A 26,379-nucleotide genomic window follows, 5' to 3' on the forward strand; every position below is an offset into this window, starting at 1 on the left:
TTGAACCACTTGATTAGTTCTAAAGGTTATGTTGCAAGAAGATGCAATATACCGTAAGCAGATACGCGGTACTAAAGAAATTTGGCGCAAGATGATGTGCGGCACATTACAAGATGTGTGGTATGATAACCTTGCTATAGAAAAAAAATATGGTTGTAGCTTATAGTTGACGAGATGAACTTGATGTTTTTGAAATAATTTAGATTTATGAACGAATTTTGAATATTGAAAAAAGAATGAATTTAGCATGTGTAATATTTTGATAATACTATATATCTAGGTTTGGTTTTGAATTGATAATTCTATATATTTATTTTTGGTAAATAATTATTTAAATTATCGTCTAATTAATTTAATTAAAGTATTTATTTTTTAATGGGCTGCTTGGTTTATTATCCTACGATCTACTATTTTTACAGATTCAGAAAATTAGCTTAATCCAGATATTTGTTTTGGGAGAGCAACTAAAGATAAGATTTTGACATCTTTATTTAAATTAGATTTTATTAGAGTTGATGCAAGATTTTAGAATATTATTAGTATTGGTGAAAGATCTCGCATGACGTATATGGTAAAGTTTTTCTTCTTTTTTTCAACTATTTTCGAAATACAATATAACAATGTAATGGATTATGATATATAGAACATTTAGCCATATTTTTGTTGCATATTAAGCAATCAACTTTAATTAAGGATAAGGACATTAATTCTGGTATCATTAATACTTGTTATATATTAAATAATAAATTTTAATGATGGTCAAATATATTAATAAAAGCACCCACAACGAAGAACTTGCCCGAGATCCTCGATCCCAAGCCTTGTCATGCGCAAGATATAATTTTTTTTTTCATCTGTTGTTGAAAAGCAGTATAACAATATGGCAAATTATAGTAAATAAAAGGCTTCATTAATTAGTGAATTTTCTATTACACATTTAACAATAGTTGATGATTATCGTGCATATTAATATCAATATCATCGATATTTATTGCGTGCTAAAGCGGTGAATTTTAATGATAGCCAAATGAATGAATATTATTGCCATTAATATTGGCATCCATATGGGGAGCTAAGCATCCATACGCATGGGCGCACACAAATACAGGGGAAATGCTTGAGAACTTAGAGCATTTGACATAATATAACTTAGCATTAGACGAAGTAGATGGACTTCCTCCACCCTTTCACTAAACTGAGCATCCAAAGATGCCACTTGGACAAGGATCCCTCATCTTCCACAACTTCTGCCGCAGTGTGATGCTTTTGCTGACTATTTAGTAAAGTTGGGGTTCCGTCATTATGACTCCAATGTAATTTGTGTCATAGCATGAAATCGTCAGTAATTAGGTTGCCTTTTGCATTAGAGTTTTTCAAGGGCTTAAGGAATTTCTTGATTTGTTTGATCACTTCAGGCCGGTCAGTGAATGGTGTCACACCCGGAGCACGACAGACGCCGCACGCCTGCACGGCAGACCGTACAAGCATGCATGGTAGCTGATCATATCAAAATAATTACAAATACTTAAAATTTGTTTAAACATTAATTTAATCAAATAGTTCTTACAATAAATTTAAAATAACATGTGCCGACATAAATCAAATAATCTAACTAATTTAATTGAAATGCCAGTAACTAAAGGGATCATTAAGAAATCTAGTGTACTCTCCTGTCCCATACGATCGTACATCTGTATCTGAAAATAAAGAAAAATAGTAATGAGCTATACTAGCCCAGTAAGCAACATAATACTCTAAAGTGGAGTCAAAGCAAGCCAGATATTTAATCAAAATATAAAATAATAACTAAAAAATAAATTACAAATAATATTTTTTTCGAAACTTATTATTATTTTCATAAAAACAAGACGAAGTGTTTATAATATCTCAGAGCTAATGGACTGTGCAATCTCAATGGTATGCAGACACTTGTCCAAACTTGGGTACATTGTAGCTACAACCAAGGCGATGCACTTTGTACAATGATCATGCTAGCTTACATCCACTATAAAACAACCATCTCACAGCACATTTGGTGATTAACATTCTTTTCAATTTCATATGCACATTTGCAGCTAACCAATAGCAAACCAACTTATAATGGAAGTTGAGACATATCATAAATGAGACATTTATCCTAAGCTGGTGCAGCACGTGCAATATAGTTGGATGATAATCTAGCAAAACATAAGATTCAAGAAAACAATTCATGTCACCTTTTGCCAAAGCAGCATCACATATTGTTTGAAACTTATGAATAGAATTCTCATTTTTCGCATTATTACTTTGTAATAATAGATCCTCTCGTATGGTAAACAGAGGAATGGGAACTACCTGGATTTGTGCAAGAAAAATACCATTTCTTGAATCTTATGTTTTATAGAATTATTAATTTTAAGATTTTTTTTTGCATGAATATCCTTATAAAAATTCAAATTTGCGGGATACCCTCTTAAAATTTATATTTATTTCTGTATTCTCAAAAAATACCGTTTTTGTATAACCACCTCTAATATAATGGTTTTTCTAATACCATTAATAAAAACCATATTTATTTTAATTAAAAATTAAATAAATTTTTGATATTACTATTTTGTCGTCCATTGCCATCATGTTATAAATATTTCTTTTTGCACATATATCCATTAAGGACATTTTAGTTATTTTAATTTGAAATTATTAATTTTTTAGCGATGCTAGATGGCGTGGGTATATACGTAAAAATAAGGATAAAAAATAGGCAAAATAGCAAAACAAGTATTTTACGAGGGTATATATATAAATAATAATTTTGGTAGGATATTATGCAAAGTTCGATACATATGCAAATATATATATATATAAACGGATGGTCGCCTAAAATCTGAGTAACGGTTGTTACAACGTTATCTCAGGCCGTCATGACGTCATCTTAAAACTGCTTGGCTCCTTATCAAATAAAGAGCGAGAATCCACTTCGAAATATATAGAATTTTTTTGGAGATCCGACGGGCAGGATCGAGCATCCGGTTACGCGTCCTGAACTTGTGAAGGACCGCCTTTGAGGTGCTTTATTTGGATTTTTTTTTTTAATTTTTATCTTCTTCGTATCAGCGCCCGCCAAGGCTCTCCCAAACGTGAACCGGCAAGCCCCCCTCCCCTTAATTTCTTTCGGTTCTCTCTCTTCCGCATCGCCTCGCTTCTCCTTCCCATCTCTTCTGCTCCGATTGAAACCCTAATGCTTCTCTTCTCTCTCCGCCGGCGTCCGCTGAAACCGAGCATCGGGCGGTCGTTTTTTCTGGCGTTCTTTCGCTTCCCGTCCTGGTGAAACCCCGATCCTTCCGACATTGGCATCGTCGCTTCGCCGAGATTCTTGTTCTCAGCGGCGTACTGAAGAAGAAAGAAAAATTCTTAAGATCCTGAGAAGATCTTGAAAAGGCAGGGAAAAAGGAGGACCTGAAGGTAGTGCTGCCGTCTTTCTTGTAATAGTTCCAGCCTTCCTTGTTGCTTTTCTTTCTCTGATTTTTTTTTCGTGTCTAAATATTCTTTATATCATATCTTATTCTACCGTTTGATCTCAATTATCGAAGGATTTTCTTGATTTGAAGAGAGTTTTGTTTTTTTTCTTCTTTTGGGATTCTTTATAGTTTCAATATGCATGCTGTATTTCTATCAGGTAAATAACTGGTTCGCAGGTGATCAAGAAAGAGTTGGTAGAAAGAACCAACGGCTGTTAAGTAGTTGTCATAGTTTTGTTTGCTCGCTTGAAATAAAAGAATGGGATTGTGCTACTTTTCCCTTCTTACTTTCCTTTTTTATTGTTTTATTTTTGTTTTCAGGTGCATATCATAGTTGTTGATTTAATTAATGTAGCGAGGTTCCATCATCAATATAGATGCGGTCTTTTATAACCTAGTCTCGTAATAGCAATTGGCACTGAGTACTCTGTTACTGAGAATCCTGATAGGTTTTCTCTTTGACTAAAGTATAACTATATTATTAGATTTGGGCATAAGTTACCGTCCTACTTGTCCTTGGAACGACTAAACCTGTTATCAACTCACAAAGAAATACCATTAGGCCCTTCATGTACATGAGCTGGTATATAGCATGTATAATTGTATAGCTTTAACTTTTGTGCCCAGTTATACTTATTTATTTATTTATTTATTTTTTGCAAGTTCACCTGTAGACTTGAAATGCATTTTGCAGTTTGCGCCATACTCGCAATATGAATATGTAAAACATCATACACTCATACATGTACAAACATATTGCACAATACTCATAATATGCATCATGTTTGGATTTCTTGACACTTTACTTCCAATATCATGTAAGATGCTTGTGTTTGCAGACCACAGTCCATTGCCGTTGCATCAAGCCACATAATCGAACAGGAGAATCACATGTAAAGCAAGTAGTTAAATTTTGTGATCATAGTTTTTGTAGAACTAGACATTGCTTAACCTTCCTTTGTTTGTGAATCTTTGTTCTGATATGTTAGAATTACTTGTCTTTGTCAACCTAGTAAAAGTTTTTGTATTGAGCAATAGTATGAACCGTGTCTATGCTGATTATGCCTTTTATGTTTATCTCTTGCCTAGGCTGCTTATTTTCTGCAATATGCATGCTTTCTTGTTTGCTATCATTGAGAATGTATTCTTTCTTATCAATAGTGAATTTGCGTAGATCTGTTATTGCCATGGAATCTTTTTGCCTGATTTTTTTTGTTTGGCAGTAAAGAGGTTATATGGGTCCTACAAAAAAATCTCGAGTTGTGAACAAGTGCTCATCTGAAGCTAATAAGGAGTGGCCTGATAATGATGGGACCAGCACAAACAACAGGAAAATAAGAGTAAGCTTTTTATCACCGGAAGAATCATTTAATCACCTGTCTGATCATTTGCTGTTGCAATGGAGTGACTATTTGATTGTTCTATTTTGGTGCCCCCATGTTCATAAATATGCCATTGAAAAATAAGTATTGTACACTTGTTAAAAATCAATGCAATTTTACTATGTTAAATTTGTCCAAGAAGTTTCCTTTCTTTCATATAGATTGAAGCATTCTACTTCTATGTAGAGAAGATGTACAATTATTTGATCCTGCCATTTTGTAGCAGTCCTGCTTGCCTAACAAGCGGGATGTTAGAACATTTGCATATTGTTTCTGCTCTTTAATTTTATACATTTGATATGACCCACCTTAATCGAACTAAAAATTCAAATTCATCATTTTATTTTATTGAATATATCTATCAGTTTGTAAAGAATTGCATGACATCAGCTGGATTCAACTTTTGATTTTGTTATTATTTATTAAATAAAAGCAAAGAACTTCTATCATTATCCTTTATCTTGTTAGGTTGGTGAGAGATCATTAGTCTTTTCCACGCTTTCTGATTGGTAATTCTGTATCTAGCTAAATACTTGTTGACCCACATCGAGGTAATACATGTATGCAAACGACAAGGTAGAATGATCATTGTATGGGGACCATGATGATGACAAATGCAAAAAAAAAGTCCTCATTTTCAAGAATGAACATTTTAGACTATATCACATTATTGAAGGCCAATGCCCTATCATGTTTAAGCCCACTAATGTCGCTGATGTTATTTTTCACTTATTTTTCACAGTCTGTTTGTATGCAATGAATAGAAACCATGACGTCTTTTATGGGGTACCGCATTTGTATTACATGGGATAATGGGTTCTGATCTAATTGCATGCGTTGATAATGCATGGCATAATAAAATGAGCTGCCTAACGAGACTTATAAACATGCAAAATTAAGCAACTGCTATTATACAAGCAAGACAGAAATATAGTAGGTCCTAGATTCTTTCGGATGAAGGAAAAAATTAGAAGTAGATTAAAGAAAGACTAACTTTATTTTTCATGGTAAGAACTTACTGTTTTATCAATTCTTTTGTGGGTCATGCTGTGTACATTTGAAATGCCTGTTTCAGCGTCTTTTCTTTGTATGGTATGTAATTCTCTTGGCTTGAACTGCTGCTATACACTATGTGGTTGTTTAGCTGGAAAGACAAATTTCTCCCAACTGCTTTGGTTGAATTGACCTTTCTACATAGAGCAGTTTATGGGCTTGGTACTTGGTTATTTTAAGAACGAAAAAAGTTGAAGATCCTACTTCTTTGGTCATCTACTTCAGCTTCTGAGGTTAGATTGTATATAGCCTTCTGCGACATTTTCTATTCCTTTTTGTTAATTTTTGAGAAGGATGTGAACTGCTATCACTTTCGGAGTAATTGATGTAAATGAGGCTATTGTCATTTTGCTACTTCATGTAAATCACCCCCACTAACACCACCCATCCACTGTTGGAGAAAAGCCTCAGGTGCCCCCTTTTCAAAATTTTGACATGATTCAAGTTGGATATGAAGTGCAGGTGTTTCCTGCATGTGCAAATTATACACCTGCTTACTAGTGCAGTATGCCTTGTTTCATTTTCCAGACTTACAACACTGAGCTTATGTGTGCAGAAGAGGAAATTGTCAGATGTGTTAGGTTCTCGATGGAGCAAGGAAGATTTGGAACACTTTTATGAAGCATATTGCAGATATGGAAAAGATTGGAAGAAAGTAAACCATTTTTACCCATCTCGTTTTGATGTTAGACTCAAATAGGATATCGGGCAAAGTGAAAAGTTAATTTTTAATAGGATATTCCGATTACATGTTTGTGCTTGCAAGTGTTTGCGTGGATTTGCAACGTGTTATTCTTTTTTACTCTTTAAGGGAGTTAGACAATGTTCCCCCTTTTTCTCTCTCTCCCTTAATCCTTCTGTGGTACGAGGTCGCTCTTTTTGACTCTCAATTATTCTCTCATGCTTTTATTTCATTTGGATTTACAGGTGGCTGCAGTGGTACGTAACAGATCCATTGATATGGTGGAGGCCCTTTATAATATGAATAGGGTAAGCATGCCTGCTGAAGCTTGATTGCACCATGTATAGTTCTTCTGGGTTTAAAACCTCTCATTCTATTTGCTTCTGGTGCCTGTGCAAAACCATTTTTGTTTTCTAATCATATTATGAACCTTGAGTTCTTTGCAAGCATTTCAACTCACACTTTAAAAAGAACACAGAAAATATGAAAGGCATATACACACATTTAAAACCACACGTAAACACACAAACACACACAAGCACATGCAACTTGCATTGATGCATGCTGTCATATGAGCTTGTCTTCTACCCTTAGCAGTTGGTTTCATGATAGGTCCTTGTCTTGGCTAAATCTGCCTTGACTGGATTTTAACACTAACATAATAAGGGCTGTAGTCTGGTTGCAAAATGTTCTTACAACTTATTGTCTCATGTTATCTCTTATTGTAAATCCGGTGAAGTACATGCCATCCACCTAAACTTGAATATATTGCTATTATAATTTACAATACCAAGAAACTGAGAAGCCAAAAATCAAATGACTTGGAGGTTTCTTAGGTGACAAATACATAAATCACCTAAATTTAAAATTGATATTGATAATCATGATATATAATATCTGAATGCCTATAGCTGGAAGTCAAAATTTGAGGTTTCTCAGCTCTCGAGTGGTCATGAATATCAATCCTGTTAAAAGATTTTTGATATAGTATACGGTCTGAAAATATTTATATCTGCTGGAATTTTGGTCATATATGTGTTTTTTTTGTGTGTAGATCATGGCCAGGCATGTTAATTGTTGATTTAATATGACCACCATCATGCTGATGCCCTTATCTCTTGTTACTGTCCATTTCTTATTCACTAGATGCATGGGCAAGAATCATCCAGAATTATAGAGTCTGGATTTTTATTTATTTTGTGTTTTGTGGATTGTGATCAGCATTTTTTTTGTATTAGATGGCTTATCATGTATTTTGAACCAATGAGATTTGAATTTACATAATCTAACACACATACACCCCCAAAAAAGAAACTCCCCTTTCCATTCTTCTCCATTTATACCGATTAAGGGTTGCATACATTGTCACCAACCTCTTTCAACTCTTTCAAATAGCTCATTTTGTTCATCTGAGCATTATGTAATACCGATGAGCTTTAGATTAGATTTTGGTCTAGGGATATAATATAATAGATGTTTTCCCCCTATTATTAATGCTTATTATTTGTCCTATAAGGCAAGCCTTCCAATCCTATGTGTCGATTTTTTAGCTAACTTCTGACTTAATGGTCTTCCATTCATTCTTTTTGGAGTATAATCTACACATCATTAAACACACATAAATACGAAGTTATATGGTTTTCTAGTGTTTGATATATTATATGATCCTCTATTAATCTCATCTTGTTTTGTTTGTAGATTCCCCTTTGGTCTACTATTAGCATCCTCTTATATATTTTTTAAGCACACTTCAAAGTCTTTTCACTGTTTTGCCGATAGCTGTTCCTTGAAGCTGGAACTACATGAATTCTTTTCCTTGGTCACTTTCTGGACCCCATCTTCTTCTTCTTCTTTCTTCTTTCTTTTTTTCTTTCTAATTTTTTTGTGGTTAAGTCTGGATCCCACCTATTGACCCCTAAATAGTGTATATTTTTGTCAATTACCTTCAAATTCTCCAGGCACTTCTCTAGTTAATCTGATGAAATTAATGTTATATAAGAATTGCATTTGCATGGTGGTGGAAGATGTGATTAAGGTTCCTTAAGGTCTGATTTTAGCTTTAATGTAGCTTATTAGCATATCTATTGTTTATGGCTTCCAGTAATAGTGTATTACAAAATTCATGTCTCATGATTGTTCATGCTGTTTCATCTAAGATTGTAATGGTTGCCAATAGTTTTCTTATCCTGTTCTGTAGTAACTCAGTTCAAATTAAGCCTATTAGTATGCTACTTTTCTTTGTAACGTATCAGCCTCCTATGCTGTTTCCTATCATAGTTTCTTATTTGCATTGAGGCACGACTCTTGTTAGTCCGCCTCAAATAGGCAGAATTCCGATTATTCTTATAATCTCGAAATTCTCATGACTCTGGTGCAGTTGATGCCATGTTTTTATTCTACATTAAGGGCTTCAAGATAATCTAGTCATTGAGATTTGAGAACACAATTTTCTGTTTGACCATATGGTTTTGGTGATCATATGGTATAATTTTCACTCTCACCACTAAATTTGGTGAATGAGGATCCATAAAGCTGACCCCAAATAATTGGGAAAAGGCTGGATGGTTATAGTATTGTTATGTTATATGGTTTCCTTCCAAGAAAATTGGGAAGACACATGGGGGGATTATAGGAGAAAGGAAATTCTTGGAAATGAGTGAAAATGTTCTCTTATATAAAGAGAAAAAAGAAACTTCTGAAAATATTTTTCCATGCATTTTCCCCAATATTGCCTGTCTAAGATTTAAAATCCGTGCCAGTTTCCTGCATTATGGGCATGTTGGAGTGCCTGTTTCATGCACTAGCTTCAAGATGCACTACTCTCCATTATCAATGTGGCAATTATGCTAATTTAATATAGATTGATGTTGTCAAAATCCATAATCTTCCCTAAAATGAACATGTCAAAGTGGTAATTGATCAGCCTGGCCTGTCTATCTAATTCATAATCTTGACGGTGGCAGCAACCCACATTTTTTCAATTTATAAGGTTAATTGCTTGAGAAGAAGTTTTTTAAGTCATGGACAGTTTTGATGATTACAACCTGATATTGCATGTTGGTTATGATATGTTTTGGGTTGTTACTGGTTGGAGAGTTGATCTGTGGATTGATGGATGCAGTTGGGTCAGTCCTCCTGCAGCTGGTTGGAACTGCTTGTCTAGAACTGTGTCATATATTCCTTATTTTGTCATCTTTTGCATTTTGGGGCTTCACATAATATGAACTTGTAGTAAGCACCGATTTTTTCTTTGAAGTTTGATAATCTTAGCATAACTATGCAATTTCAGGAATACCTATCTCTTCCAGAAGGCACAGCTACTGCAGCTGGATTAGTTGCAAGGATGACTGACCATTACAACATTCTGGTGAGAATCAAAATGCAGCTCTTATTTCTGCTATTTTGCTATAATGCCTATGATGCCTTTGTTAACTTATATTTTACATTCAACAAGCAAATTGTTATTATCTTTCACTTAGAAGAAGAGTAACTCAAAATACTCTATCGACTGATTAAATAAAAATATAAATTATGCATGCCAGTGTACCTGTTTTTGTCAAATGGTAAATGCTATACGATGGACCTGTTTTCAGTGGATTTTCCATGACCACATGCAAATTTGGAGAATGTAATAATGGGAGGTCTTATGAACCTTTTAAAGTTCTCTTAGTTGGGTGGTTGGTGGCTTGGTGTACATTACTTGTTAGGAACCTTCACCATAGTAGAATGGTTCAACTTGATGGTGTCACATTTGCATCCACACAATCCCATGATCCTTCTAGTAGATTCTATGACCTCAGTAAGATACCCACTTTGGATAAGAAGAATCACTATTAGCAGTTCATGGATGCGCTCGCCAAGTTAAAGTTGTCACTGCATGGAAATTTAATTGAAGAATTCTGATGCTGTTACATATTAAACCCAGTTTGGAGTTTATAAGCGTCATATGAGATTAAGTAGTAAAGTGGATAGACGATAAAGTGTAGATTGGATATGTGTGTATATTCACATCCAGATCCATATCTGATTTGATTTAACGGCATAAATAAGGAGTACTGATCTTAATTAAATGGTGTTAACTTGCATTTGTATCAAGATATATTTTGAGATGGAAATAGATATAGATATATATTATCCAATCCGTTTCCACTTTCTGCCCTAATCATCTGCATATTTATCCATTCTTTGAAATTGAATAGTTTCGTACATAGATTTGATATTGTTGAGCAAGGTCTGCCAGACCAATACCAGGGCTTGTATTGGCCAGCACCTAGTTCGTATATGGTACTGGTGTATATTGTATCGAGTTAGGGCATACCAAAGCATGGGTAGGCAGAGGGAGAGAGAGGGAGGAAGAGAGAGAGAGGAGGGAGGGTGGGAGAGGGGCTTACAGAGAGGGGGGAAGAGGGAGAAGGAGATAGGGATGGGGAGAGAGAAGGGGGACTTATGGAGAAGGGAGGGGGGAGAGGGAGAAGGAGAGGAAGGAAGAAAGAGAGGGAGGGAGGCTTACCTCGAGGGCGATGACGTCGGTTGGCATCGCTACATCGAAGGGAGAGGGGGTGGGGAGAGCGAGCAGGCAAGCATTTGAGCAAAGAGATAGAGCAAGCGAGCGAGACCGTGGAAAGCTCGCAAAAGCTCTTGAACCATCGAAGCGGGAGGGGGATGGGTTTTATAAATCGAATCGAATCAAATCAATAAGCCGAACTGTCTCGACTTGGTGTTGGTTCATTACAGGCCAAAATGCCCAGTTCGGGTCAGTTCGACAAATATTGTTGTAGAGTTTGTACATGGGTTTCATACATGCAACTTTTAGTTTTTGCAGTTGCCTTTGTATGTTATGAGAGGAGAATTCTTCACTACTTTGCTTAATTTCCTGGTGCACTGGTGACTCGCTATGATATCCAAACCTCTATAGTTGGTATTGCTTGCATATTTTCCACATCATTTTTTCCTCTTTATGGCCTTTCTAAAATTGTTTTGTTTAACTACATGCTGGAATATTAAGACTTTATTTTTAGATATTGCCTAAAGGAGAACAGCTTGCATTAGGGATAGTCCTTATTCATTACTCCTATAGACTGTAAATTCTGTGTTTGGTCATCAAAATGAAGACAACATACACCCTTATTCATATAACATTTGAGTTACTACCACTGCTGAAGCAGTGGAAGCTAGACATGTGATGTCTGTCATGGGTACGGGTGTCTTGATGAATCCAACATGGCAACCCTTGAAGCTTACACTTGGAAGTAATTATGTAGTACATTTCATATTCACAAATGACATAGGTTGAGTACCAAAGAGATACTGAGATTAGCTTCAAGGATTCAAGTCCCAAGGGGACATCCCGTGGGACACTGGGACGGAGTACCATCCCATGTGTCGGTACAGGGTCGCCCAACCATTGTCCTAGCATTTTGATTGGCACGTCTTGGGACATCCTTCTGTCCCAAGTGTTGGGACGGGGCGGGACGGCGATGCATCCTGTTTCATAGGAAAACCAGGACAGCTCCATCTGACGGGATTTAAAACCTTGATTAGTTAGCATAATTGGAAGATGATGATAAGCCAAAAACTAGGCGAGCACACAAGAAATAAATAAAGTGGAATTTATGAATATGTGTGGGCATTGGTTAAATATGAATTTGTTAAGCATAACTATATTTATAGCCAACAAGTCTTACCACAACAGTGAGTTTGGCTTCATGAATTCCACTTCACTATTTTGTTCATCATTAAATTCAAAATATGGCACTATAAATTAATTTGGATCAATAATGGGTAGTAAATAAATAAATGATATATCATAAAGTAATAACAATTGGACGATAGGCTAGTGAAGCTGATATTAAGAGAGGACTATTTATCATTAGCACATGTTTGCCATAACTAGGAACCAATCTGAAAAAAATAGTAAATTATTTGGAATGAGATACATGGATAACTGCAAAGAATTCTAAACAGTGAACAGATGACTGTTCTTTGGTAACCAGTGCAATTATAAGAAAGGACTTGGGTTCTGATTTTGAACTAGGTATATGATTAAATATCTTTTTTTCCCAAAGAAAAGATCTTTATTCTTGTCTGAGATGAATGCATGTACACATTTGTATGGTCTCATAAGGTCATACTACGAATAGGGTATACTGGAAGCATTTTTGGTGGTGAAATGAATGCTCACTTGCCAATGTTGTGTGCACATGCATTCACACATGTGCGTGTTCTTGTTTGTATGCATGCATCCATGTGCATTCATGTGTGTACAAGGATATCCATGAGCTGTTGCCTTGTGATAATCAATAATATTCCTTGTATCTATATCTCATCCCTCTTGTTATTTCAAAGAATAGTTATTATTTCTATTTCAGAAAGTGTTGTATGATGTTCAGATATATACTTGTACATAAGTAACATATTTATTTCACTTATTTGATACGTAACATTATTTATCAAGAAACTAAATCTCGTTGTGTCAGCTGATATCAGTCTAATTTCTCACCTTCTAAATAAGCATATTCCTTAACTAATTTGGAAGTTTTCTATAATTAATTTGGAAGTTATTCTGTTTTAGGGAAAATGACATTCTTGTGATTGTATTCCTAGTTTTTCTTCACTTTCTTCAGTCTACTTTGGTCATGTTAGAGGATGGTCAGAAAGGCCTGATTCCTTGTTGTTGTCTGAAATCAATAAACCATCAACTTACAGGATGGAAGTGAGAGGGACCGAGAAAGCAATCAAGTGTTGAAAGCATCTCACAAGCCTCAGAAACGTGGCCGTGGGAAACCTCAACTTGACATGCCAAAAGGATATGAAGGGCCTCATCCTGATTATTTGCAAAAGCAGTCAGCTGTGTCAAGTTCCGGGCACCAGCCTTTATTGAAAAACCATTTTGGAGGCAAGTATTAATCAGTTAGTAAACAAAAATCTCACTTGGATCGCTATATTTATCCTTTCAAATATAACGGCCTACTAGTTTCGTAGCAAACAGATGCATTCAGTTCATCAATTGCATGGAATATCCTGAATTTTGACAATCTTTTGTTTGAAGTTTAATTTGTCGGTCCTGGATGTTCTGATGACAGGGATATTTATGTCTTAGAAGAAAATAAAATTCTTTCTCCAACAGTTAAATTTGCTTCAAATGGCATTCAGACCTCCCTTTTTTCACATGGTGTCTATTTTCTTATGATATCCTTAATGTGCTTGCATGATTACTAGACAGGAGCATGATGACTAGAGAGAGGGCTTCCTAAAGAGGTGGTTCAGATATGTGTTTGTGTGTATATCAAAGAATTAGGAAAAGTTGCAGTGATCCTTGAGTGTTTAATCCATTAAAGAAAGTAGAAACCAGAGCTTGTCAATTTGTCAAACTTTCTGGAGTCCATAAAGTAGAAAATACAACATTTTATAACTCCACAATTGTAGGTGAGAGAACAAATAAAGTAATATTGATTGTATGTATTTGAAACAAAAATATTGATGTTGGAACTGTGGGAATTGAATATGGAGTTGGAGGTAAGGAGGTAGCACAAGTGAAACCTCGATAAACACTCTTTTCCCACAAGGAATCTGCCAAGGGGATGGGAGCAAGAAGATAACAAGAAGTCCTTTCTACGAAGCAAAAGGCTATATTTGCAATCAAATCATCAAATCTGAAGCTACATTTTCATGCATGTCTAGATTTTGTATAAACCTAGATGGCAATTCTCCAAATCTGTGCATTTACTGGAACCAAGTTCCTAGAACCAAACAAGAATCCAAGAGAAATATAAATTCTACATCCCCACCAAGTACCTAATTAATTAAGAAAAGTTTGGTAACAGAGAAGACATTAAATGTGCCATCCAAAATTCAAATCTGGCTTACAAATAGGATCCAGAATCTGCTGAAATTAGGCTTCAAAATGTCTGGGTTTGTTTGACTTTATGAGCACTGGACTGATAAAGTAGCTTTGCACTGCCAGCCTTCCTGGGGCTTGAACCATGGAAAACCCGAGTGTTGAATATTTAAAAATCATTATTCCATTACATGTCAAATATATTTTATCGATGAATCCTAATATGATTTTTCTCTTGCAAAGACCAATTATTTGATGCAACTCATAATTTTATTCTTGTTTTAATTTCTATACAATTGAAGTAAGTGGAGTGAAATTACCAAGAAAACTGACAACAGTTTTGATAAAGAATTGAACAAAGCTTAATGGTGACTCATTTACATGAGAGGTAGCTTTGTTATAGGAAGGAGTACTAGAGAAGGTAATTTGGTAGGTTGTTGGAAGCACATGGGATAAGGCTTGTTGGTTAGGTTATGATTACTTTCTCATTATGCTGTACCCTATAAGTGCCATAGAGCAAGTTCTTTGCCCCATTATTTTCATGTAAAAACATGGTAATCAGGCAATGCTGAGGGTAGTGCCATGTGTATTATATAGAGATAATATGATGCAATTTAATAAAAAATTCAAGGTTTTTAATTTTAATATTTTGTTGTATTTAAGTAAATCAACATGTTGGCTGCATACTTTAAGAAAAAGACTATGCTTTTAAGCAAGGTATGCCGTACCAGTAGGCGTACCGGTTGCCTACCGGACTGATATGGTACCGGTTTGGACCGGTACCGAACCGACCAATAGCGCGCAACCACAATGCCACAGCGGGCTATGGCATCCCGTTGTGGCATTAAATGCCACAGGCTGTGGCATTTAAATACCACATGACTCAGTGCCGGTTCACATTGGTCGAACTGGACGAAACCGTTCCGGTTCTGTCTGGTTCGCTCTCAGTTCCAGCCCCAATGGGGTCGGAACCATTTTTCACTGCGGAGCCGGACTGGTCCGGTACGCGATGAACCAGCTGGTACGGGCCGGTTCAGCATACCATGCTTTTAAGTTTTGCCAGCAATTTTCGTATGTCAAATTTTTACGTTTCTTGATAGCACTGAAGCCTCCTTAGTTTGTTTATATATGTATCTATGTGTATATATTTGATGTAAGGTGATGTCAGTACCATCTTTCATAGACCTCATTTCTTTGCCATGGTAAAGCTGTTGTCAGAAATGGCGACGCCTGTAGTATGATGCAACTTTAATATAATATATATAGGTGGGGACCAAGGTCGGAGGAATCAGTACCGGACACTGTACTGGTTCTCCGGCGGGACGACTAGGTACGGGCCGTGTCGGGTCCGTACCGAGAGGGCACAACACCGTGGGAGAGAGGAAAAGAGAGCGAGCGAGCGGGGGAGGGTGGCGGATGCCGATGGAGGTCCGGCGAAGGCCGCGGCTAAAAATTTTTGCGATTTTTAAGTAAGTCGGCAAGCGATTTGCCGACTTCACTTAAAAATTCTGAAATTTTTAGCCGCGGCCAGACTTCTGTTTCGTTTGAAATAGGGGAATCGGCTGCGGCCTTGGCTGCCGCGGCCTCTGCCGGCCCCCTGCAACCCTTCGCCGGCCTCTTGCGGCCTCTTCCGGCCCCCTGCGACCCTCCGGCGGCGTCCGCAGCCTCTCCTCCCTCCCTCTCCCTCTCGCTTTCCTTCTCCGGCTTCGGTAAGCGTCTCGTTTTTACAGCCAGAACCGTACCGGTGAGCCACCGCTATGGCTCGAGACGGTTCCGCTGACCTTGGTAGGGACATACTTCTGAGTTCTGGCTATAATTTTAGTATTGAAATTGGGACTAGAATCCAGAATTGAACTTGAGATAGTCTGTTTAGCAACATTTTCTTTTTCAGAATGGTGCTGCCAATGTGGAAGTGATAGATGGTGGGACCAATTCTTAAACTTTAGTCATTTGAGGTGTCCGGTAGTTGTCACATGTCTGTTACCAAGATCATGAATAAGGGTTGGGAAAGTGATTGATTTCAAGAAACTAGGATATGCTTAGAAAGTAGGCAATATTTTTCACTTTTTCTTGCCAGTTGAATATGAGATCGGAGCTGGACTATATTAAATTGATTCCTTAAAAGCTGTGAAGACACATGGTCTAAGGACCTTATCTAAATGTTTAGGTCTTAAATCACTGAATGACATCGCCCATTCTCTTAATTCAGAATGTACTCTTTCGAACTGGAGCTATATGTTACATTAGAGTATTAGGGTTGTACATTGTTATTTCAGTTGGTTGACAATGGTATTTTAAACCCTTAAACGTGTAGGAGGGCCAAGGGTGTTGCAGGCCATGATGAGATAATGGACTTAGTTTGGTGCATTATGGGAACTTGGATGATACAATTCCATGTGGAGGCCTTGTTCTTTAATAACTATCAGTGGTGTTTACTGAATGAGCTTGGTGACTTGAGAACTTCAATATTGTTCTCATAGGAGTCCTTTGTTGGTGACTTGAGAGTTTAAATGACAAAGCATATGGTTCTAAAATACATATATTGAATGGGCATATATTATGGTAAAGATGTACATGGAGTTGTATCTCTAGTTTATGGAAGCGTTATAGTGGGGAATGGCTTTGTCTCGTAGCTTTATTTTTTAAAGGTCCATTTCGGATTACTTTTGGAGGGGCCAAAAGTGCTTTTCAGAGTCCAAAAAGTACTTTTGGGCGATGTATGGGTGTTTAGTAAAGAACTTGAAATAGATTTCATGTTCTCCTAGAAGTCGAAAAACCTGTACTTGGCAAAAACTCTAATTTGGATTTTCTCCTCAAAAATGCTTTTTGAAGCTCGTCGAGAAGCTTTGTCCAAAATAGCCCTAAACTTTGCAGTATTATATTATTTAAAAATAATTACATCATTTATTATAATATTTAGATTAAAATAAAATATATAAATTATAGATTAACAACACTTCACACTATATTATATTAATATGAAAAATATTATTATAATATAATATTATAATTTTATAGTAAAATAATAATATCACACATATATTGTGTTAATATTGTACTAGTAATAATATATTAATATGTAATTATAATTGTAATATATTAATATAATTATACTATTATAATATAATATAATTTTTTAATAGTAGTATACTATATAACAATATATTAAGATGTGACAGTAAAAATTGTATTGTATTATATTATATTATTATACAATATTATATTATTATAATATGTGATATTATATTATAGTTTATCATATTGTATTGTAGTAATATTACGACAGTGTAATGTAATATATAATTATATATTATATTATATTATAATAATCATACTTTAATAGTGTAACACTATTATATTTCTATAATATTATACTATTATACTACAATATTGTACTATTCAAAATAAATAATTTGTAAATAAAGAATAGTTTATAATAACAGGCAATGTCTACCGAACCGGGCCGAACCGCTCGGTTCGGACAATGCCGAGGCCGAGCCGACTCGATACGAAATCAGGTCGGTTCGTCTAATAATTTTTGTTGCAGCCTCATACTGGCCGGAACCAGTCGATTTGGTGCAGACTCGATGCAAACTAGCCGAAACCAGTTGGTTCGGTGTAGAGTCGGTGGGAACCGGCCGGTTCACATCGAGTCAACCCAGTTTCGAACTGGGTTGACACTGTGGACTTGCTGTGGATCCACTTTTTCTTTCTAAATACTTCAAAAATAACACTGATTCATGCTATCAGAAGGAAGATCCAAGGCTAAATAAGGTGTGCCTCCTCTTTCTTATCTTATTTTCTTCTTTTTTAGAGGGCTTGAAAAAATAGCTCAAAAATTGCAAAATAAGAAAACATCATGTTAAAATTTTCGATCTGGGCTTCTTTTTTATATGTTGTAGATCTATGGACGATCTATATGCTGACATAAAAATTTTTAATTTTTAAATTATATATAATTTAAAAAATTTAAAATATATATTTGGATTAAATAATAATTTTTTAAAATAAATAAAAAATAAAAATTTTTATAAATTACAAACATATTTAGGGGCATGCAAGCTACTCTTCATAAAAATTTGATGTCTATTCATTTAAGTTTTGATGCGATCATGCGCGCAGTAGCTTAGCCTAAATTTGAAAAAAATTTAGAAATAAGTAGCCTTTGATGCATGCTCGAGGGCCTAAAAAAATATATATGGCATCTATTATTGCGTTCTACATGAATCTAGGCTAAAATTAATTTTTTAAAATTAAAAAATAATTAAAAATATATAAATAGTATTAAAAATAATGAAAAATTAACAGTACGTGGTACATAATTCAGAAGTAATTTCTAGGGTAGAAATCATATTTTTCTGAATTTATGATATTTAAACATATTTTTAAATTTAAAAATTATTAAAAATGTATAAGTAAATAAAAAATATAAAAAATTAGGGTTATGTATTAGATAAATCAGATGTATTTTTGGAGAAAAAAATTATCTGTCATAATGAAGTTTTGCTATTTTTAAATAATTAATAAACTGACGTACTTGATAAACCTGTAGGAATGGAGCTATCAAGAAGAAAGAACCTAGAGTGTGACATTGGCTGGAATCATGGGCAAATGCTGTCTGACCGACACCATTGGAAGTGCAACCAGTGCGACATAAAGTTCAAAAGAGAAGGGGTAACCAGGTTGAATAGCACTTAGTTGGGAGTTATCCCGATGTATCTATATACCGAAAATGCTCACAGAAGGTTCGACAGCTGATGAAGAAGCACTTTGCTGATTTCAGAGCAGCGAAGGAGAAAATTTTCAAGAAGGCAGAGGTGGACTGCCGGGCTGCAAAGCCACCTCCTATCACTCCAGAGTTAGAGGAGGCATCCGCTCCAGATGACGAGGAGTCACAGATCTAGGCTGCTATACAGACGAGTCTGGATGATCAGTGGCAGCAGAATGAGGTGGCCAGATATAAAGCTTGATTTAGGCCGTTGTATTACGAGTCGGGCTTCAGTTCTGCGAGTAGCAAGGTAGATCTATAGTTCAGAAGGACTGCCTCAGTCAGGGAAGCTGTCAGTAAAGGCGGTGGCTAGATTGCATCTATGCCAGATGCTTTTGGTAGCAAAAAGAAGTCATTCAGAGAGATTCTGCCAGGAGCATGAATTCATAATTTAGATCCACATGCCTCTCCAGCAAAGATTCAAAGCAGCAAAGGGTTGACTCAATGTTGTAGAAGGATAAGAAGAAGAATATGGGGCGAGCTATTGGATCCTGGTTTCACTTTAGCATTCCAGCGAATGTGGCAGACAATACGTACTACAAGTCTGCCATTTCCGCTATATAGGCTGCCAGTCCCGGTGTAGATCCTTCAAGCCCGAAGGACATCGATGGTGAGCTTCTTGACAATAATAAGGAGCTAGAGAATTGGATTGCCTCCTACAATAGCAAGTGGCCCACATATGGACTGATTGTAATGTGTGATGGTTGGACCAGTCCTACTAGACGGAGCATCATTAACTTTCTGATATACTATGATACAAAGATTTTTTTCACAAGTCGGTTGATGCTTCTGATCAGGTGCACAATGTCTGCTGCTTACATCCTCAAACTGATGGAGGTGATTGATCAGGTAGGAGAGGAGAATGTCGTGTAGCTCATCACTAATAATGGGCCATAATATAAGTTCGTCGGAAAGATCTTGATAGAGCGGCAGCTATATATTTTTTGAACCTCATGTGCTACACATTGTATCGACCTTATGTTGATGGATATCGACTGGGTACTAGAGTGTCCTCGTCCTCGCATGAGAGGATCGTCTTTCTGAACAGGAGCGTCGTACCAGTCATGCGGTGACTGGCTCCCCTCTAGCCACGTCCGATCAGCTGTAGGAGTGCGTGGAATATTGCGCTCAGCCCATTGCTGTGGATTGACTATAGCCTCGGTGGCTATGATGCTGGCTGGTTGTCGAGGCGATCCTGGCTCATCAAGCTCGGGCTCCTGCTGCTGGGCCGCAAGCCAGTCGAGTATAGGATTATCATCATCATCTGTAAAAGTCCTATAGATGGGATCTGCATACTTGAGCTCCACTTTCTTCTGAATGCATTTTAGCCTCAACCGCAGATTGTAGTGCACATAAACTAGGTCGTTGAGGCGCTTTTGTGTCAAACGGTTTCTCTATTTGCTGTGGATGAGGGCGAAGGTGGACTAGTTGCACTCACAGCCACTTGAGGAGACCGTTTGAGAGAGGATCCGGATAGCTATCCGTTTAAGATTTTTTGCGGATCCGCCAAAATGAATCCACCATTTAGCTGCAAAAATATTGAAGATAATTTCATTTTACATATATGATGGGTTCATAGTTGAAGATAATTCAGCTGCAAAAATGTCTTGCGGATTTGTATTGTACTTGGATTCATAGTTGTCTTGCTCACGACAGCTAGTCGCTGTCCAAAGCTGTGGCTGCCCTCTCTAAATTATTTGGTCTGTGAAAAGAAGCTTGTTGTAGTATGTCAATAATATAAGATCCGATATATTTACATATGCTACTAAATCATAGTTACCTCTTCTATACATGACGCGACGACTTCTGGATCAGGCTCCATCTTATAAATAACATTACGCAGAGCATTAAGAAGTTCATCATCCATACCAATTCCACTCCTGTACTAAAATCGGGGATTCAGGTAGTATGCTGCACATAGATGACACCATCTTGGTATAATTATACAAATATATCAATCAGTATAATTATCAATATTATCGCTTACCTGCTAGATGCAATTTACTACCCATTTGGGCTCCCCACCGCCGCTCAATGATGTTGATGTACTCCTGGGCATGGGCTACATCTGCTTCCATGATCTGAGCCTTTGCCTTCTCCATCATGTGATACAAAAGGCCCATCTGGGGGTACCTCTCGCTATCCACGGCCCGCAGCACTTCATATAATGGTTTGATAGCCTTGACTATCGCATTGGCCTGCTGCCAGAATGACTGCCTGCTTACCAAGTCTTCCATCCTGCTTCTTTTAGTGCCGGCCTGGGCATATCTACTTTCCTGCCACTCGGGACTGACAAACATCTGACGTAGGGCTTCTTTCTTCTCAATAAGGCTATCAAGTGCAATGTAATTCGTAGCAAACCGTGTGACTCCTGGTCTAAGAATTTCTCCCTCTGTATACTTTCTCATTAATGAAAGAACCCAAATATGGCTATAAATATACCTAGTGATGCGTTGGGCTATTCCACCGTATGTTGCACCCTACGGATCTTTCCAATGTCCATCAGGATGAGGTCGATGCAATGTGCAGCACATGGGGTCCAGAAAATTTGTGGTCCCCACTCCATCACGACCTGCCCGGCCAACTTATATTGCGGTCCGTTATCAGTGACGACCTGCACGATATTCTCCTCTCTAATCTGATCAATCACCTCCTCCATAAGTCTGAGGATGTATGAGGCGTTGTGCACCTTATCCGAAGCATCAACTGACTTGTGGAAGAAGATCTTCGTATCACAGTATGTCAGAAAGTTGATGGCCCGCTTTGTTGGACCGGTCCAACCATCACACATCAGAGTGAGCCCATATGTCGGCCATTTGCTCTTATATGAGCTAATCCAATTCTGTAGCTCCTCCTTATTGTTGTCAAGAAGCTCAGTAGATGTCCTTCGGGTTTGGAGGATCGACACCGGGACCGGCAGACTGTATGGCAGAAATGGCAGACTTGTAGTATGTATTGTCTGTAGCATTCGCTGGAATATGGCTGAAGTGGAACCAGGATCCAATAGCTCGTCACATATCCTTTTTCTTCTCCTTTCCACATTGTGTCTATCCTTTGCTGCTTCGAATCTCTCCTGGGGAAAGCATGCGGATCTACATCATGGATTGACGCACCTGGTGGAATCCCTTCGGAAGACTTCTTTCGGCCACCAAAACCATCCATGATAGATGCAATCCAGCTACATCCTCTGCCCTCGCCCTTCCTGACTGAGGTTGTCCTTTGAAACTCTGGATCTTGTCTGCTTCTACCAGAACCAGCGCCCGACTCGAAAAACGAGGGCCCAAATCGAGCCCGATGCCTCGCCACCTCCTCCTGCTGCCACCGATCATCCAGACTCGCCCGCATGGTAGCCTGGATCTGTGCCTCCTCCTCATCTGGACCCTCGACCTCCTGTGACTCCATCAAGTGATAGGAAGGTGCTTCTGCAACTTGGCGTTCCACCTCCGCTTTCTGCTTGGCAGCCCCTTCCTTGGTTGCTTTGATCTCAGCGAGGTTTTTCCTCATCAGTTGACGGATGTTCGGTGGGCACTCCGAGCACGCAGATATCTCACGAGAATTACCGGCTAAGTGCTGTTTTAATCTGGTTACCCCTCCTCCCTTGAAGCACTTGTGGCAATAATTGCACTGAAACTGGTGTCGTTCACTAAGCATCTTCCTATGCTTCCAGCCAATATTACGCTTTTGGGGTTGCCCTCTCCTTGTTGGCTCCATTCCTACGACCACATTAATTTTTTTCAATTTCTAATTTTTTGTAATTAAAAATTTATTTTTAAATTTTTTAATTAAATTATAAATTTTTTAAATTCTGTAAAAACAAAAGTTAATGTCACCATTAACATCGTCCATATATCGACAACATATAAAAAATTCAAGACGAAATGGAATCATTGAATCATTTCCTATTTTTTGGCAATTTTTGACTTAATTTTTTTAAGCAATTTAAATGGAATATTCAAAAAATAATGTAGGGGAAAGAAAATTTACCTTATTTAGTTTTTGCTGGATTTTTCTTGAAGAAAAACGACGCTCTCCGACCCTTCTAAATTTTTTTCACGCCTTTGTCTTTGTCTTTCTCTTGTTTTCCTCCTTCTTTCTCTCTGCCTTTCCTTCACCTAAGCTGACGGATTTAGCTTTAACATTTGTTCGGCTTTTATTGCCAACCATTGAGGCACTATGGCACTTTGAAAAGTGCCACATTTTGCCACCACACGACACTTTCGAAGTGCCGCACAAAGTGCCGCACCGACACTTTTGAAAGTGCCCCAGTGTGGCACTTTTGTGGCACTTTCAAAGTGCCTCTGGCCAGCCAGAGTGGCCAGCGCTGTGGCACTTTGAGGCACTCATTTTAAGCCTTGAACCAGTGCGAAACGGCTCGGTTCGCACCGGTTCGAGCTCATACCGGCTCGGTTCGCACCGGTATGAAGCATATGCCGGTCGGTTCCAACCCAAATTGGGTCGGAACCATTTTCTACCCCTATACCGGACCGGTGCCAGTCGGTACCGGTCCGGTACGGGCTGAACCGACCGGTACAGGTCGGTTCAGCAGACACTGGGTGCAGCAGATAGTGGAGACAACCCAAACCATCATCAGGTATATTTATAACCATACGTGGGTCCTTTCACTGATGAGGAGGTATGCAGGGAGAGAGATCTTGAGACTATGAGTCATACGGTTTGCTACCAACTACGTTGCACTCGATAGCCTTTTTGAGAAGAAAGTAGCCCTACGTCAAATGTTTGTCAGTGCGAGGGCTGACGCTGAAGAGAGCAGTGTCGAGAATTTGGTGACGAGGCAAACATTCTGGCAGTGGGCCACTGTGATAGTGAAGGCTATCAGACCATTGTATGAAGTGCTTCGGATTGTGGACGAGAGGTAGTTCCAGATGGATTTCCTGTATTACATGATGGAGAGGGCAAAGACTCAGATCATGGAGGCAGATCCAGCCTATGCCTAGGAGTACATCAGCATCATTGAGCCGCGGTGGAACTATCAGATGGGTAGAAACTTGCATCTAGCAGGTAAACAAGAACATTGAAAATTAGATTGCTTCTGTACTTGTATAATTTTACTAAGACATTAACGAATTTTATGTGCAGCATACTATCTAAGCCTTCGATTCCAATACAACGTAGCTGGAATTGACATGGATGACAAACTTCTGGCCGCTCTGTGTAATATCATTTACAAGATGGAGTCTGATCTAGAAGTCACGACCCTATGTCTAGAAAAGGTAAGTTAACTTAAGTGACTTGTGTAAGTTAACCGGTATCTTCTATTATTAATACAGTACAATACGGTTCTTTTTTATATGCCAAAATATTTAGAGAAGGCAGTGACATCTTTGGAGTCTCGACATCTGTTGTAAGTAAAGAAAAATATGAATTTAGATATGTTATACATCAGGAGGATATTTATCTGGCGTTAGATGGTTACTAATATGGTACTATGTTATATCTAATTATCTTCAATATTTTTACAACTGAATGGTGGATTCATTTTGGGCTGTCCGTAAAAAATCTTAAGTGGCTAGCTATCCTGATCCTCTTTCAGACGGTTTCTTCGAGTGGCTATGAGTGCAACTGGTCCACCTTCGCTCTCATCTACAACAAGCAGAGGAATCGTTTGATACAAAAGCATCTCAACGACTTTGTACATATTTCACTACAATCTGAGGTTGAGGCTGAAGTGCATTCAGGAGAAAGTGGAGCTCAAGTATATAGATTCGATTCATAGTGCTTTCGTTGATGATGAGGATCTTATGATCAGATGGCTTGTGGGCCAGCAGCAGGAGTTGGAATTTGATGAGTGAGGATCGTCTCCACAATCGGTCAATTTCGTAGCCAGCAAGGCTAGGGTCGATGCAAGGAAATGGGCCGAGCATAATATTCTACGCTTTCTTTGAGTTGATCAGCAACAACCACAGAGGAGCCAGTTACCACATGATTTCTTGTCTGAGACATCCTCTTAGAGATATGATCGAGAGATGCTTAGACGAGGCCACTACGCTATCTGGTCGACTTAGTCAAGAGGGCGATATACATCCTCCTAGTATAGTCAGGCAGAGAGGGGCACGAAGGATAAGAAGGCAGCTGCCCAGTACACAAAAAAAAGATACTTGCAGCCCCAGTGGAGAGTGTCGAGGAGTTAGTATGCTTAGATTCAGAGACCAGGAGCAATAATGATGACAGTTTTGGTGGTCATAGATTTGCTGGTTAGGGAGAGAGTGGAGGACAGAAAATCACGATTTATGAGACACAGCCGCAAGGTGGTCTTCGATTCACCGGTGAGTTTTAGTTTACGCATGCTACACAGGATAGGAATCACGGTGCACGATCTGGTAGAGCCCGCAAGGATGCAATTGCAGCCACAGGCAGCCTATGGCCTCGTACATAGGGTAGGATCCATAGACGTATTAGATTTTGAGTCGTATACTGGATTCTATTATCTGCAGCCACAGTCAACCTATGACTCATACGGATACGAATATAGATATGGTGCGTTTGAGGCATTTTCCGGTGGCTACTATCCTACGTAGCCCGAAGCATCACAAGTTGAATTTTGCTGCCGGCATATTTAAATGGGCCCTTCTACAGCCGTATTGTCAGCTAGAGGACACCTCTCAGAGCTAGAGTTTCAGTGAGAGATTCGAGAGTGTTTATAACCCAATGCGTGTTCCTTATGGGATGAACGTACAAGGCTAAAATGCCATTTGGTTAGAGCGGTGGGTTGATATGCCTCCTGATTATGTTGATGATCCAGATATCTACGAGAGCCATCACCACTGGACCTAATTTTAGATATTGGTATACATGTACTTTAAATATATATAATTGATTGTAATATTTTATAATTTTTAAGTCATTTTACTTGATTTGAGAATATTTTATATTGTTTCTTGTAGCATGCAACATCTCACTAATTATTTTATAATTTGTATAATTTTAAAACAATAAAATGCATTATTTAAGTTAAATTAGGATCATGAAAACATCAAAAAGCATAAAAAAATCAAGAAAATATCATAAAAAATCAAATTAGACTTGAAATCATTGAAATTTTTTTAAAAGAGTGATTACTAATTAAATATTCTTGAAAACTCAAAAAACATTGGGCATGCCGGTAAGGAACCGGCGTGCCCTACCCGTCCTGTACCAGTTCG

General features: G+C 37.7%; 1 protein-coding gene across 9 annotated transcripts in view; it reads left to right on the forward strand.

Annotated features, from left to right (window-relative positions):
- Positions 1 to 2,627: 2,627 nt before the first annotated feature.
- The window catches only part of LOC103702014 (protein ALWAYS EARLY 3-like), a 40,364-nt gene continuing 16,612 nt past the window's right edge, over positions 2,628 to 26,379 (forward strand). For 2 of the 9 annotated variants that reach the window (XM_039129292.3, XM_088722659.2), the window contains exons 1-6: positions 2,628 to 3,441; positions 4,721 to 4,837; positions 6,489 to 6,587; positions 6,860 to 6,922; positions 9,904 to 9,981; positions 13,320 to 13,509. In XM_039129292.3, the coding sequence (XP_038985220.2) occupies positions 4,733 to 4,837; positions 6,489 to 6,587; positions 6,860 to 6,922; positions 9,904 to 9,981; positions 13,320 to 13,509 (535 nt within the window). In that variant the 5' untranslated portion in view covers positions 2,628 to 3,441; positions 4,721 to 4,732. Of the gene's footprint in view, positions 3,462 to 4,720; positions 4,838 to 6,488; positions 6,588 to 6,859; positions 6,923 to 9,903; positions 9,982 to 13,319; positions 13,510 to 17,843; positions 24,451 to 26,379 lie in introns of those variants that run through there. The other 7 variants (XM_039129291.3, XM_088722655.2, XM_088722656.2 and 4 more) reach the window with 7 other exon arrangements.

The sequence above is a fragment of the Phoenix dactylifera genome, chromosome 5, assembly GCF_051530095.1.
Source record: "Phoenix dactylifera cultivar Ajwa chromosome 5, Ajwa_hap1_PhDact_Kaust_v1.1, whole genome shotgun sequence".
Lineage (NCBI taxonomy): Eukaryota > Viridiplantae > Streptophyta > Magnoliopsida > Arecales > Arecaceae > Phoenix > Phoenix dactylifera.